Source organism: Myotis lucifugus, unplaced genomic scaffold (genome assembly GCF_000147115.1).
Source record: "Myotis lucifugus unplaced genomic scaffold, Myoluc2.0 scaffold_262, whole genome shotgun sequence".
Lineage (NCBI taxonomy): Eukaryota > Metazoa > Chordata > Mammalia > Chiroptera > Vespertilionidae > Myotis > Myotis lucifugus.
This window is the reverse complement of record NW_005871310.1, coordinates 1,264,450-1,280,899: the sequence shown is the minus strand read 5'-3', so window position 1 is coordinate 1,280,899 and position 16,450 is coordinate 1,264,450. Positions and strand designations below refer to the sequence as shown.

The 16,450-nt window shown below is 50.3% G+C and overlaps 1 protein-coding gene across 1 annotated transcript in view; it reads left to right on the top strand.

Moving 5' to 3' along the window:
* Positions 1–15,913, top strand: part of DOC2B (double C2 domain beta) — a 25,106-nt gene extending 9,193 nt beyond the window's left edge. The window contains 4 exon segments of the mRNA XM_023762835.1: positions 1,756–1,913; positions 11,181–11,262; positions 12,259–12,355; positions 12,859–15,913. Coding sequence (XP_023618603.1) covers positions 1,756–1,913; positions 11,181–11,262; positions 12,259–12,355; positions 12,859–12,995 — 474 coding nt within the window. The 3' untranslated portion in view covers positions 12,996–15,913.
* The last annotated feature ends 537 nt before the right edge of the window (positions 15,914–16,450 follow it).

The window sequence follows — 16,450 nt, the reverse complement described above, 5'->3', positions numbered from 1 at the left end:
AACTCACCTGGAACGTGTTAGGCGTGAGATTCCCAGGGGAGACAGGAAATAATTCTTTCCTAGAAATTGTGATGGTTTGAAAATGATGTCAAAACCGATCCCCCCCGCCCCCCCCCCCCCCCCCGGGGGCCTGCAAACAGCTGAGCCCTCCCAGAGCCTCTTCCATTTGTCTCTCAGCTCTACCTCCCCTCTGTTGGGGGCGGGGAGTGTCGGACCAGGAGGCCCGAGGGTCCTGAGAAACCTGACCCTCCTACAGCTCAGTGTTCAGGGTACAATCCCCCCAAAGGTCTGGGCAAGGGGAAGGGTGTAGAGGACAGAGCCCAGTGGCTGTCCCCGCCGTGTGGGGCTGGGCCCTGGCACCCACGCTCCTCAGAGCAGCCTGGCCGGGGTCAGGCCCTGGGAACAAATCGCCCTGAGGCCAGAGCTCCCCGCCAGAACCCCAGCTCTGCCTTCTTGCATAACTTGATCGAATCATGTTCCCTTGTCACACTCTCTCCCACTCACAGACATTTGTGTGATGGATCTGACCTTTTTATTTTATTATTAGTCACTAACCACAGGTAACCCAGTTTTTCCAAATGATCTATGTCACTTATAAAAGGCAACATCAAACTCCCACTATAGTTGTGTTCCTGGGATTTGATCCCCGGCATGAATAAGCCACTGTGTGGGCAAGTGAGCCTGTGTCTGCATGTGAGCAAGTGTGCAGGCGCAGGCGCATGTGAGCGTGGAACGCAGGTGTGAGGTGTGTGCACGTGGGTGGCGTGTGTGCGTGCCTGTACCCGGGCATGCTTGGGTTTTGCAGAGTTTACTTCAATCCACTGGTAGCTCGTTAGTCTGGTTTCAGGGACGCAGGGTCCCCACAGGAGTGCAGTTTAGAATTGACCGCTCTGGCCACAAAGACACATTTTGATGCTGCATTTTAGATTTTACTTAATCCGAGAACTTCTTTGTTCTCGGTAAACACTGAAGAATACCCAGTTTAATGGTCTTCTAGGAAGGGACCCAAAGTACTTATACCCCCCTCCCCACACCAAAAAAACAGCTGGAAATATCCGCGCTCATTTGTATCGTTTAATTTTCACACATCACACAAACTGGCACAAGAGCCCTGGGTGAGCGAGGCCCCCGGCCGGAGTGGCAGACAGTTGACTCACACACCCTGTCTGGGCCACACCCCTGGCGGCCTGAGCGCTGTATTGAGAAAGATGCTGAGGCCCCAGGAGCTCTGGGTGAATGCTGGGATCCGGGGAGCCATGTCTGCTCTGGGCGGGGGAGTGGGGGCAGGTGGGTCTTCCTTCACTTCACAGGAGCCCTCGGGGGTCGTGGGGCTCCAGCTGGTGTGCCTGGGTGGACAGAGAGCAGAGGAGAGGGGTCCATGTGAGCAGCAGCCAGAATGCGGATACGGGTGATCTCGGGGTGAGGAGTGGAGAAGCATCAGGCTGGCTGGGGTGGGGAAGCCAGACAGTGAGGCCGAGAGTTGAGTATGATCCCCGAGCGGGGCACAGGCCTGGCAGCCCCACCTGCCTCCCGGCTCCCCCCCACCCCCAGGGTTAGGGATGTGTCGAAGCTCTGTCCTCCGTGTTCTCCCCAAGGGGGCCGCCCCCTGTACCCCGAGAGGCTCCAGGAAGCACCTTCAAGGGGCTGGGGCCAGGGTGACCCCTCACCATCCACCGGCTCCATTTGTCCTGGGCCCGTGGCTGAGGGAAGGGATGGGAGCAGGTGAGGACAGCTCAGTGACTGCCCGCCCCGCAGGTGGACAAGACGGAAGACAAGTCCCTGGAGGAGCGTGGCCGCATCCTCATCTCCCTCAAGTACAGTTCGCAGAAGCAGGGCCTGCTGGTCGGCATCGTGCGCTGTGCACACCTGGCTGCCATGGACGCCAACGGCTACTCGGATCCCTACGTGAAAACGTGAGTGTGCGGCCAGGCGGCCACCTCCTCCTCCTGTTACGTCGGGACGGGAGGTTCAGTGACAAGACCAGGAGTCCGTGTGGGCAGCACAGAGGGAGCGCCTGCAGCGCAGTGGGCACGGGGCCTGCAGGCTGAATTCTCTTCTGTGCTCCTTGGCAACTTCACGGGTTAAGTCTGGGCAGCCCCACTTCACAGATGAGGAATCTGAGGCCTGTAGAAGTTGAGTGGCTGCCCAGAGTCATGCAGATAGAGATTAATTATCTCCTCATGCCCATTCAGGCCTCCGGTGACCATGGGGCCCAGGAGGGGGCGGGAAGGGGTGGCCTATGCCAAGAAGCTGGGAGGTCCGGACAAGGAACTCCGCCAGGACATAGTGCTGCCCACAAGTGCCCGGCCCTGCGCTGGTGCCATAGGTGCGGATAAGGGTCCACCCAGCCCGTCAGCAGGAGCTCGTGGTGGCGCTGGGGAGAGACACTAACTCAGGGGTCGTGCACCGTGGCCCGGGTCCCTGAGTCATGAACCTGTGCCCAGAGGGGCTGCGATCTAGCTGTATCCCAGGAGCTGGTGGCCCTGCAGGTGGGGGTGAAGCAGGTGTCACATGACCACTATCAGAGCGTTGGGCCCTCCACAAACAAAAGACGGATGTTAGTCAGGGTGCCCAGTGAGCCTCGCGAAGGGTGGGGCTCGTGGTGGAGTTTAGCTCAGCAGAAAGGAGGTGCCCTCTTCAGTCAGAGGAGCAGACCAGTGGAGAGGGGCCCGGCCTGAGGGACAGAGAGAAGGTCCAGTGACAGAGGCCATGGAGAGTGAGTGGCCCCTGCCCGGTGTGCCCAGTGGTATTTAGTATATTTATAGAGTTGTGCCGCCACCATCACAATTTCATAAGCCTTTTGTCACCCCAGAAAGAATCCGGTGCTCACAGCAGTCACTCCCCATTGCCCCATCCTCCAGCCAGCCCTGGCAACTACTGACCTGCTTTCTGTCTGTGGATTTGCCTGTTGTAGACATGTCACATATATGGGATCATACAAGGTGTGGCCATTGGGACTGGCTTCTTTCACTTCGCATGTTTTTAAGGTTCGTACATGTAGCACGAATCAGTATTTCACTCCTTTTTAAGATCAAATAATATTCCATTGTGTGGATAGACCACATTTTGTCTGTTCGTCAGTTGATGGACACTTATGTTGTTCCTACCTTTTGTCTATGGTGACTGTTACTATGAACATTCATATACATGATTTTGTGGGGACATGCTTTTAGTTCTCTTGGATATATACCTAGGAGCGGAATTGCTGGGTCATATGGTAACTCCATGCTTAACCTTTTGAGTAATTGCCAGACTGTTTTTCAAAGTGTCTGCACCATTGTTGTCATTTGATTTAAAAATATGATAGTGACAGAAATATGATAGTGACCAATGGGAATAGGGGCCCCAGAGTTGTGCCATGGGGCAGCACGGGCCTCCCTGTGGTGAACTGTATACTTAAAAGGGTGCCTTGCACAGCATGTGAATTATGTCTCAGTAAAGCTGTTGGTTTTTTCAATCCGATGCGGCCAGGCTCCAGGGCAGCACCCAGGTGTAACGGGAAGCTGCCCGGGATCATTGGGGGAAGTCAGGGTCCTGCACATGGGGCAGGGGCGATTCATTTTCCACATAAAACATCAACGAATTGGCCCCCACGCCAACCACTAGCAAAACAATGGTTTGCTGTGGATTAGAGGCCGCTGTGAGGGGATGTGCTGTTACCGCTCAGAGGACAGTCAGAGGCTCTTTCTAACCACTGAGGGGAAAGTCGGCAATTCCAGTCAAGCAGGAAATTGTGAGCCTGTGGCTGCATGATTTTCCTTCTTTGTATCCTAGAAACCCTACCTGGGTGGAAAGCTGTTTATTGCAGCATCACTGTCACAGCGATAACCTGGAAATAGCCAAACATTCGTCAGCAGAGGAATCGCTTCACATGAGGTGGCACATGCATAGCACAGAGTTCTGTGCAGTTAAATGAGTGAGTTAGGACTGGATGAATGAACACGGACAGCTGTCCCAAACACGCTAAGCCCCAAGCAAACTGCGGGACGGTGCACACAGGGGGATGCTGTTCTGGCCATTCCCTAAACCCTGCAGAGCGCCTTACAGGGGTGGCCTGAGGGGGACAGAGGGGAGGGGGCTGCCAAGGGGAGCAAGGTGCTGCCGCCTGCACTTGTGACGCTAGGTCTCTTATGGCAGGAAGTAGTCTGAAGTCACATGGTGGAGATGTCAAAGTCAGCTCAGTGGCCACTTGCAGGTTGACAGAAACGCCAGGGTTGTGTTCCTGGGCTGAAGAAACCGCAAGGAGGCTAGTCGCTGGGGAGAGGAAGCCAGGCGTTGCTACATGACGTCATTACCCGGTGCTACAGCCACGGTTTGCAGGCTGAGCTGGGCTGTGGGCCGCATTTTGCACCATGGGGTGTCGGCTGCGATTTGGTGGGCTGTCGCTCTGGGGTGGTGGCAGGGCCTGTGTCCCACTTAGGGGAAGTCAAGTGTTGCTTTGTGGGTGCCAGGTCCGCAGCGCGGTTTCTCTGTAAATGGCCAGTGTGCTTCACAGCAGCTCCTGCATTGAGCATCTGCCCCCTGGTGGTCAGTGCACATCATTGCAACCCGTTGGAGGGACACTTAGCATATTAGCCTTTTATATATTCTAGTATACTAGGGGCCCAGTGCACGAATTCGTGTACCTTGAAAGCAACTGTGGGCCGTGAGGCTGCGTTGGGCACAGGGGCGGGTCTCGGCCCACCCAGCCCCTCCCGCCACCACGGCCGGCAGCCACCGCTCGCACCTGCTGATGGCACCAAGAGATTGGGACTGGCAGCGGGTGCGAGCAGTGCCATCACCAGCAGCGAGTGCAAGAGGTGGCTGCCAGCCCCAATCGCCCCTCAGGAGCAGGGGGAGGTGGAGAAGCCCTGAGGGGCGATTGGGGCTGGCAGCGGCTGCGAGCGGGGCCAGCAACAGCAGCAGGTGCAAGTGCTGGGCAGGACTGCAGCGCGCAGGGGCAAAGAATTTTTTTAAAATATATTTTATTGATTTTTTACTGAGAGGAAGGGAGAGGGATAGAGTTAGAAACATCGATGAGAGAGAAACATCGATCAGCTGCCTCCTGCACACTCCCTACTGGGGATGTGCCCGCAACCAAGGCACATGCCCCTGACCAGAATCGAACCCAGGACCCTTCAGTCTGCAGGCCGACGCTCTATCCACTGAGCCAAACCGGTTAGGGCCCAACACCATTTATTGAAGAGACTTTTCTTTGGCTACTTTGTCAAAAATTAGTTACCCATATATGTGGCCTATTTCTTGGCTTTCAATTCTGTTCCATTGGTCTATCCATTTTTCTGCCAATAGTATAGTTTTGATTGCTGTTGCTTTGTAGAATAGATTGAAGTCAGGGAGTGTGATACCTCTGGCTTTATTATTTTTTCTCAGAGTGTTTTGGCTATTCAGGGGCTTTTTTGGTTCCATACAGATTTGAAGTATAAAGTATATTTTAAAACAATAATAATGCTATTCTTCCAATCCATGAACATGGAATATTTTTCCATTTCTTTATGTCTTCTTAAATTGTTTTCAATGGTGTCTTTTTTTCAATATAAAAAGGAGGTCTTTCACCTCCTTTTTAAAATTTATTCTCAGGTATTTTATTCTTTTTGTTTTGATTGTAAATGAGACTGTTTTCTTCATTTCTTTTTCTAATATTTTGTTATAGAGGAATGCAACAAACTTTTGTGTGTTGATTTTGTATTCTTCATTTTATTGTATTTGTTTATTATATCTAATAGTTTTTTGGTGGAGTCTTTAGGATTTTCTATAAATAGAATCATGTTGTCTGCAAATAGTGACAGTTCTACTTCTTCATTCCTAATTTAGGTGCCTTTTATTTATTTCTCTTGCCTAATTGCTCTGGGACTTGCAGTACTATGTTGAATAACAGTATGAGAGTGGGCATCCTTGTCTCATTCCTGATATTAGTGGAAAGGTTTTCAGTTTTTCACCATTAAGTATGATGTTACCTGAGAGCTTGCCATATATGGCCTATATTATGTTGAGGTACTTTTCTCCTGTATCCATTTTATGAGTATTTTTATCACAAATGGATGTTGTATCTTGTTAAATGCTTTTTCTGCATCGATTATAAGCATATGATTTTTTAAATTATTGATACTTGATTCAATGGTTTTCATCTTTTATTTTGTTAATGTAGTTAACAAATTGATAGATTTGTGGATGTTAGACCACCTTTGCATCCCTAGAATAAACTCCACTTGATCATGATGTATGACCTTTTTAATGTATTGCATTTGATTTGCTAGTATTTTGTTTAGAATTTTTCATCTATGTCCATCAGTGATATTGGCCCGTAATTTTCTTTGTGTGTGTGTGTGTGTTGCCTGGTTTTGGTATTAAAGGTTGGCCTCAAGAAATGAGTTGGAAAGTATTCACTCTTTCTCAGTTTTTGGAAGAGGTTGGAAAGGACTGGATTTAAATCTTCTTTGATGTTGGGTAGAATTCATCAGTGAGGCAATCTGGTCCTGGACTTTTGGTTTGGGAGAGGTTTTTGATTACTGTTTCAGTATTCTTACTAGTGACCAGTCTATTTAGGTCTTCCACTTTTTCATGATTTAGGTCTAGGAACTTTGTATACTTATAAGAATTTGTCCATTTCTTCCAGGTAATCAAATTTGGAGGCATGTAGCCTTTCACAGTATTTTTATAATTGTTTGTATTTCTGTGGTTTCCATTGTAACTTCTCTTTCATTTCTGATTTTACTTATTTTTCTTTTTTTCCTTAGTGATCTTTCTTTTTGTTCTCTATTTCATTTATTTCTGCTGTTTTTATTATTTCCTTCCTTCCTACTGAACAAAGGGGCTTCGTTCATTCTTCTTTTTCTTGGTCTTTATGGTGTAATATTATATTGTCAGTTGGGATTTTTCGTTTCTTGAGATAGGCCTGCAAAGCTATAAACTTCCCTCTCAGTATTACTTTTGCTGTATCCCAAAAATGTGTTTTCATTTGTCTCTATGTATCTTTTGGCCTCTTATTTCTTCTTTGACCCAATAGTTGTTCATTAGCATGCTGTTTAATCTCTACATTATCTGTAGTTTTTCCAGCTTTCTTCTTGTAGATAATTTTCAGTTTCACAGTATTGTGGTTGGAAAATATGCTTAGTATGATTTCATTTTTAAATTTATTGAGACTAGTGTTGTGCCCTCAACATGTGGCCTATCCTTGAGAATGTTCTGTCTGCATTTAAGAAGAATGTGTATTCTGTTGTTTGGGATGCTCTATAAATATCAATTAAGACATTTGGTCTAATGTGTCATTTAATGCTGATATTTCCTTATTGACTTTCTGTCTAGATTATCTATTTGTAGCTGTCAATGGGGTATTCGTGTCCCCTACTTTAATTGTATTTTTGTTCGTTTCTCCCTTTAGGTCTGTTAGTAATTGCTTTATGTAACTTGGTGCTCCCAGGTTGGGTGCATATATAGTAATGTGTTATATCTTCTTGATGAGTTATCTCCTTTATCATTATAAAATGTTCATCTTTGTCTCTTGTTACCTTTTTTATCTTGGAGCCTATTATATCTGATAGAAGTACTGCTACACCCTTTTCTCTGGATGCCATGTGCTTAGAGCAGCGGTTCTCAACCTATGGGTTGCCAACCTGTGGGTCGAGACCCCTTTGGGGGTCGAACGACCCTTTCACAGGGGTCGCCTAAGACCATCAGAAAACACATATACAGTGGTTCTCAACCTTCCTAATGCCACGACCCTTTAATACAGTTCCTCATGTTGTGGTGACCCCCAACCATAAAATTATTTTCGTTGCTACCTCGTAACTGTAATTTTGCTACTGTTATGAATCGTAAATATCTGATATGCAGGATGTATTTTCATTGTTACAAATTGAACATAATTAAAGCATAGTGATTAATCACAAAAACAATATGTATTTCTATGTTTTCTGATGGTCTTAGGCGACCCCTGTGAAAGGGTCGTTCGACCCCCAAAGGGGTCGAGACCCACAGGTTGGCGAACCACAGGTTGAGAACCGCTGGCTTAGAGGATCATCTTCCAGCCCTTCACTGTCAGCCTGTTTGTCTTTGGAGCGGAGTCTCCTGGAGGCAACATGTAGCTGGGTCTTGTTTTTAAACCCATCTCTCTACTCTGTGTCCTTTGATTGGTAAGTTCAATCTATTTATATTTAGGATGATATTGATATATGAGGATTTTATCTTTTTTTTAAAATATATTTTTATTGATTTCAGAGACAAAGGGAGGAGAGATAGAGAGAGATAGAAACATCAATGATGAATCATTGATTGGCTGCCCCCTTGTGGGGATCGAGCTCACAACCCAGGCAGGTGCCCTGGACTGGAATCGAACCTGGAACCCTTCAGTCCACAGGTCGACGCTCTATCCACTGAACAAAACCAGCCAGGGCTGTCTTTTATTTTCTGGTTGCTCTGTATTTCCATTGTTTCTTTTCCATTGTGATTCCATCTGCTATTTTAGTTTGGCAGTTTTCTATGATTTGTTTCTGTTTTCTCATTTATGTTTCACATCTCAGCTCTGGATTTTTGTTTTGTGGTTATCATTAGGTTAGTGTACAGTGTATCATACATACAATAGTCCTTCTAATGGCAACTCCATTTTTATGATTTTGTTATAAGTTATGTTATACATTTGTTACAAAATTGCAGCCATTAGTTATTTTTAATGCCCCCTTTTCCCCTGTAACCTTTATAATTACTTAAAACCCTATTCTGAAGTAGAATTGCTATTGCCTGCTGTTAGTCATTTTACTCAAAATTCTGTATACTGTTGATTAAAATGTTTTTATTAATTTTAGAGAGAGGAAAGGAAGAGGGAGAGTAAAAAACATCAATGTGAGAAACATCTATCGGCTGCCTCCTGCACACACCCTGACCGGGGACTGAACCCACAACCCAGGCATGTGCCTTGACTGGGAATCGAACCGGTGACCTTTTGGTGCATGGGAGGATGCTCAACCAACTTAGCCACATAAGCTGGGCTCCCTCATTTTTTAAACTTAGTTTTCTCTCCTCATCCTCCTGACTTAGTTCTGGGTTTCTGTCTTTGGATCCCTCTTCCAAGTGATCTCCTCTATTTCCGGTGCTCTCTAACGCCTTCCTCATCTCATTTACTGCGTTTTGCAGTTCCAGAAATTCAGTTTGGTTCTTTTTGTAATTCCAGTCTCTTTAGTAAAGTACTCCTTTTGTTCACAGATTTTATACCTGAGCTCATTGAGCTGCCTTTCTGAGTTCTCGTGTGACTCGTTGAGGTTCTTTACAACTGCAACCTGCAATTCTCTGCCATTTAAGTCAGTCTTCCAGGACTTTGAGGGGTTTTTTGGAGACTATTTTCTTTCTGTGTTCCCACGGTACCTTGGTTGCTCATGGTATTTGATGGATGGTCTGCCCACCCAGTTGGGGTAGTGAACTCATTTCTTCTCTACTGTTTTGTTCTCAACAACTCAGCAAGTAGGGTGCTTTCTTTTGGTCCCCAGCAGACGGTGTTAACGTTTTGTTTTCTGTTACCGGCACTGTTTGGGCCTCTGGGATCACTGTGAGCAGCATCAGCCCGGTTAAGGAAAAGACTGCACACTCACTGGGATGGTGGGGGTCACCCCCACGGTGGTGGGGGATGTGGTGGGTGGTGGACTGGTTTTGTGAGCTCCCAGCACCACCTCCCTTTTACTCATGGTCACTGCCCCCACTGTGTTTTGGAAGCATTTCCACTGCCTCTACCAGGCTCTGCCAGGACGGGTAGAGTATGAGTGAGTGAGTGAGTGTGTGTGTGTGTGTGTGTGTGTGTGCGTGCGCGCACACGTGTGGGGGGGGGGGGCGGCAGGGGAGAAGAGGAATCAAGTTCACATTCCACAGCCCCAGTCCCTGCCAGCAATGGCTGTTGGCCCTGCTGTGCTGTTTAAGACTTCCCAGCACCTCTACCGGGGTCTGCTGTGATGGGAAGCGGGGGAGAGGGGGAGGAGAGGGGTGCCTCTTCCTGGGAGATCACTGCTTCTGCCCCACTCTGGAGCTGTGGTAGGTGCCAAACTGCATCTGTGGCTACCGTCCCTGTCCTTCCCCTGCCCGCCTCCCTGCTCACTCCAGTATGCCCACCTTCAGAGGCATGAATCTCTCAAGCATGTCTGTGTTGAGCAGGGGATCCTTTATTGAGTTACAGTTGTCCAACTTGTTATACATTTAAGGGAAGAAACAAAAGTCTTCTCTCTCTGCCATGATGCTGATTTTAAGGTGATGGTACTCCACTTTGTCAAGGGCACTGCATGTCAACTGTATGGCCTTTCAGGAGGTCAATTTGGCAAAATGAAGGAAGACACGTGTGGCTTTGGGTGGGTAATTTCACTTCTAGGAATTCAGTAATTCATTCAACAGATGTTCATTGACCTACCCAGTGCCAGGCACTGAGATGGGTGCCAGGAAGCTGGTGGTGGGTGAGATAGACGTGGTCCTCACCCCCAGAGTACCTCCAGCAAGGGCAGTTATCTATAGAAACAGGGTGAGAGTTCTGTAAAGGGGAGGCTCTGCGCTTCCTGTCCCGGCTTCTGAACACGTCCTGTGCTGAGCAGCTCCCTCTGCCCCCCTGAGCCTCAGGTGAAGGTCCCAGAGTCTAAGGAGCTAATGTCCATGGACAAGCTGGTTCACAGCCCAGCTGCCCTCTCCCTTAGGAAGCATTGTTGCTGCTGCCCAAAAGGCCTTTCCTTTCTCAGAGCTCCAGCAAGGTAGCAGCAATGGCTGCACAGCTCTGGGAATATACCAAAGACCGCTATTTTGCACTTAGAATGATGAAGCTTATAGTATGTGGATTATAGCTCAACAAATCTGCTATTCTTAAAAAAAAAAATAAGAAAGAAAGAAAAAAGCTCTAACAAGGGATTGACTCTGCTAAAAATGTTTTCCTGGTGAGGAATGAGAGCTTTGTGAACATTACACTTGCAGACACAAGGAACATCCTCTCTCCTGGAGGGATAGAGGCTCCAGGTGCGGAGGGAGCCCCGTGCTGCTTCCGCTGTAGCTGACCGCCCACCTTAGCCACAGAGCAGTGCTGGAGACTCTGAGGATTAGGATGAATGGGGAGGCCTTGAGTATCTCTCCAGGGACAAAGTGCTCCTCTCCGAGCCCTGCTGGTTCCATCTGTACCCACAGCTTCTCCCCACCCCTGCCTGCCTATCCATCGGTTGTAATTCCAGATATCTGAAGCCAGATGTGGACAAGAAATCCAAACATAAGACAGCAGTCAAGAAGAAGACCCTGAACCCAGAGTTCAACGAGGTACCAGGGGCGGGTGAAGCCGCAGGAGGTCCTCTCCCTCTCTCCCTGGGAGGGACTGGGTTCTCAAGGGTCACAGCGGGAGGGGGGGCGGCGCTTACGGGAGAGCCCCCAGCTCTGGGGCGCAGGGGAGAGCTCCGGCCAGGCTGAACCAGGCCGAAGTGATGCACACGGAGGGGAGGGAGCAGCCTAGAAAGATTTTCAGAGGGTGGAATTGATGGGATTGTGGCTACATTGGATGTGGAGGTGAAAGTGGAGCGGGTGCCCTGACTAGTTTGGCTCAGTGGCTAGAGCGTCGGCCTGTGGACTGAAGGGTCCCAGGTTCGATTCCGGTCAAGGGTATGTACCTTGGTTGCAGGCACATCCCCAGTAGGGGGTGTGCAGGAGGCAGCTGATGGATGTTTCTCTCTCATGGATGTTTCTAACTCTCTATCCCTCTCCCTTCCTCTCTAAAAAGATCAATAAAATATATTTTTTTAAAAAAAAAAGAAAGTGGAGCGGGAGGTGTGAGGGAGATGGAGAAGCTCTGGGGGAGACATGATCATGGCGAGGAGTGAGAGAAGGGCGAGGAGCACAGGGGCCTCAGGCAGAGCCTGAGCAATGCGGGGGCAGACAAAGGCGGCACTTCCAGAGGGCGAGGGGGGCACCAGAGAGCAGAGCACCATGGAAGCCAGTGGTCAGCAGAGCCAGACCCAAGAGAAGTCAAGGACACCAAGGCTGGCAAACGTGAGTTGATCTGGCAACAGGAGGCCCTGGGAATCTTGAGAGAGAGGCTTCAGTGTCAAAGGGGCAGGTGGGTTGGAGTGAAGGGGACCCTGAGGACCGCGGCCAGGTTCTCAGGCACACGTGGACAAGATGGATGAGAATCCACCATTATCCACCACCAGGCACTGACCACCTTCCATTCACCCATCCCTCCCTCGGTTCCTGCCCTCCCCATACCTCAGAGCGCTCCTGGCCATGTGGCATTAGCCCTGACTCTCCCCTTCTGGCCACCAGGAGTTCTGTTATGAGATTAAGCATGGGGACCTGGCCAAGAAGACCCTGGAGGTCACCGTTTGGGATTACGACATTGGAAAATCCAATGATTTCATTGGTAAGAGGAAATGGCTTGGAGCAATCTGGGTTCACAGACCACCTGCCCCCACACGAGGAGCTTCAGGCATTATCCAGCCCAGCTCCGTGTGGCAGAGGAAGAGACAGGCCGGGAGGGTCACACAGGAGTCTGGTAGAGCAGGCATGAGAAGTGGTGATGGTCCACGCCTCGGGCTGGACTCTGAGCCCTTGTAGCCCCGAATCCCTGTGGGCTTGGTGGCTGCACACAGTAGAGCTGCCCTGGCCCTTTTTGGCTCTTTTTTGTCTCCCTCCCTTGGTCCTGGGTAGAGGAAGGGCAGGGTCCCGGGCCGTGATCTTGAGGGCCAAGGGTGTGGCATGGCGGTAAGACCACTGTCCACCCTTAGAGCCCCGTGGGCAAGGTGCAGAGTCCAGCCTTGGGTCATGGAACCTGGGAAGGGGAGGGGGACACTGGTTCCAGAGGGATGGGCTCGTGAGAGCACCTGCCCCAGGCTCCTGGCTGCCCCCTGAACTTCCCTCCTGCAGGCGGTGTTGTTCTGGGCATCAATGCCAAGGGCGAGCGCCTAAAGCACTGGTTTGACTGCCTGAAGAACAAGGACAAGCGGATCGAACGCTGGCACACGCTCACCAACGAACTCCCTGGGGCCGTGCTCAGCGACTGACCGGCCCCCACCTGCCACCGTACCCAACCTTGCCTGTCACTTGGCCCAACACAGGCCTGGCCCTGGGCTTCCTCAGCTGCCACCAAGGGCCTCGGCCCCCACGATGGGGGAGATCCAGGACACCTGCTCGGACACAGAACCACTGCAGCCCCCTCTTGGAGGCCATGGAGGACCCAGCCACCTCGAGGGACAACAAGGGCAGAGGGCCCGACCTGCTTTCAACCCCTGGGGCCTGACAGGGCCAGAGATAGACAGAGAGGAGCTTGGCCTCAGCACCTACCCCAGGGATGGGGCCGGGGCCGTCCAGGAGGAAGCACCCTACTCAAGGTCAGCAGTAAGGCACAGGGGACCAGGGCTAAGAGAACAGGAGTGCAGGGGCACCTTGGTGGGTCCAGTGAGAACTCCTGAGGCAGACACTGGAAGAGGGCGTTGGGGGAGGAGATTGGGGACAGGACTCTGACTACATCCGTTCATCTCTGGCATTCCTGGGCAGATGGGAAAAGGTTAACCTGAGAGCCAGGAGTCTAGTGAATTTCCCAGAACTCCTAATGAACGTGGGCACTTGGCAAATACTTCCCTCAATTATTTCACAAGCCTCTGGGGATGGCTGAAACCCAGGGCCTGCCCTCAGGGAGTTTCCCATCTAATCGGGGAGCTGGAAATGAACCATTACAGTGGGGAGTGAGGAATGCTGTGGCCAGCCTGGCCCACCTGTGGGTGCTATGGACTCTGCTGGGAGGGCTTCCTAGAGAAAGTCATGCTGCAGCAAGGCCTTGAAGGGTAGTGGAGTGTCAGGCAGCCAAAAGGGAGGGCAGTGCAGGCAGTGGGGATGGTCTGCAAAGACCTGGAGGGGAGAGAATGGTGGTTGGGCCAGGGGCACTATGAGGGACTCAAGGGTTTCTCTGGGGGAAGGGTGTGTGAGGACAGGATTGGGGCCCAGGCACGATGGTGCCCAGCCCTGCTCCCTCCCCATCCCTGGTGGCCAGGCCAGCCTGGGCTCCTAGCTGTGGGGGAAGTGATGGAAGCCCTGTGGTGAAACTGATGTTGGGGCAGGGTCAAGTTCAATCCTCAGACCCAATTCGCCCACCTTTGATCTTTCTCCTCCTGAGGAACCTGGAGGATGGACCCTGCCTCTCGTTCTTCCCAGCATCAGATTAGCTGTAGTCAGAACAGAAAAGGGTCCCTTGTTTTGCATGAAAAGAAGCAAAAATTCCTCCTGTCCACATCCACTTCTCTTCCTCTGCCCCCCAAGGCCTTGGGACTTGTAGTGGGGGGACCCCAGATGGTTGCCCTCTCAGGAATACTGGGCAGCAGTACAGGAAAGCTAAGAGGAAGACACCCTGCCTGTGGCCTGTCTGTACCCTGAGTTAGGGTCTCCAAAGAGGGGTTGAAGGATTGGGGCCCGAGTCTGAAGCCCCAGACTTTCCCTGCTTACCAAGGGGCCTTCAGGGATTCTGGATGAAAAAAATGCATAACCAAGGAATTTCTGTGTTCAGTCTATTACTGCACTTGATGGGAGAGGGAAAGGCCTTGCAGCCTTACCACAGCTGGGGCAGACCAAGCTCCATGGCCCCTGTCCCATCCCCAGCCCAGTGCTCTGGACACCACACTTCAGGGGAAGTAGGATGCTGGGCTCGCACATGAGTTCCTGCTGGCTGCCAGCCTAGGGCTCTCCCCTACCTGCTGCCCACACACACCAACGGTAGCAGCAGGGCTCACAGGGGTTGGACCTTCTGCTGCAAACACAAAGCACACCACCATCTGAGGCCTGGGGTGATGATGTGAATCCCACCAAGTGCCCATCAGCCCTTTCCCGTTTGCAGGGAACTCGGGACTCCAGCCCCCACACAGTACCTGGCAAGCTTGGCTGGTCATGGAACCTTGGTTTTCCCATCTTTAAGAAGGCTTTGTGCACTGTCTTAATGAATCTTCACAACCCTTGTGTCTGGGTGAGCTCTGGGTATCTTCTTTGTCTTTTGGAGGGCCTTATTCAGAGAGCAGACTCACAGCCTCTGTGAAAACACGGAAATGCTGAAAGGCAAAGCTAGAAAGGGCTGTGAGTCCACCTAGTACAACTTCCTTATCAGATACATAGGGAAACCGAGGCTCAGCTGGGACAAGAACCCAGGACTCCTAGCACCCAGTCCAGGGCCCTCTACTGCCCCAGGCCGTGCAAGGGTAGGTAGGTTTGGCCCTCAGTGGTCCCAGCCGACCACAGGAGGCAAGGCTTCTAGAAGCACAGCCATCCCAAGTGAAGGGTGGGGCCCTTGGGCAGGAGGGCCCCCAGAGAGTGACAGACCCTTCACCAGAACCCTGGCGCTGTTCTAGACCACTTGCAGATTGTATCTCTGTTAAAGAAAAAGCTCTGAGAAGCTGCAAAGCTCTGCCTTTGACCCCAAACTGGCATCTTTCCTCTGATCCATCAGATTTACGAAGATGGGAAATTGACACCAAAAAAAGAAAAAAATGTCATTTCAAAGTCAGGTGTCAGTAACCAGGGGGTCTCCTAATGCGCTGCATCCACCTCCACCACCTCCCTTCCTAGCCTCCACCCACCCAACGCCAGCACTAGCCAATCCCGGACGGGCCAGTCTTCCAACCCTGAAGCGGTAACCTCCTGACCTCTAGGGGTGAGAGCGAGGAACTGCACCTCCCGGCCCGTGCATGTCCAGTCTTTGTTCCTTCCCAACTGAGAACCTCTCGATGCATGGACTCTGGCTGTCCTCGACACAGACTCTCGTGCACTGCTTAACACTGTTTTGCTACCATGTGATGGCTGCAGAAAACGTCCTTAAACTGCAGCCCCACACACAATTTTTGTACTTTCGTCTGACCTACCCAAAGGTGTCCTTTTTAAGTCTTATTTGTTAATATTTGTAATGACATATAATCAAAGTAAATGGAAACATTCATTGCAATCCTATTGGCTTGGGAGATCATTTAATAGATTTGAACAGGTGGGCAGGAAAGAATGAGAAAATGGCAACTGGAGCTTATTCAGCACCTCCTCTCATTTACTCTTCAAGAATTCATTTGAGGTAGGTTTCCATGTTACAGATGAGAAAACAGGTTCAGAGAGGTTGAACCTCTGGTAAGTGACAGAACCAGAATTCAACTCATTCTTCCCAAGACTTTTTATACCAGGAACAGCATACCACACTGTCAGTGACCCATTCGACAAACAGCTGTGAGTGTTAACTTTAATGCCAAGCACTAGTCTAGGTCCCAGGTCTAGGCTCCTAGAGCAGATTCGTCAAGAAGATAATCAATAAACAGTAAGTATAATAATGATATGATCAAAGATCTTTTTAAATGGGCATGTGGGCTAGATTGGTTGGGCTTACATAGGGAGATCAGATGGGCCTCTGGAGAAATGACTTCTAAGCTAAGACTTGGAGCTGGTGAGGTAGGGAGCTATGGGTGTACTTGGGGAAGAGTATTCTAAGTGAAGGGAA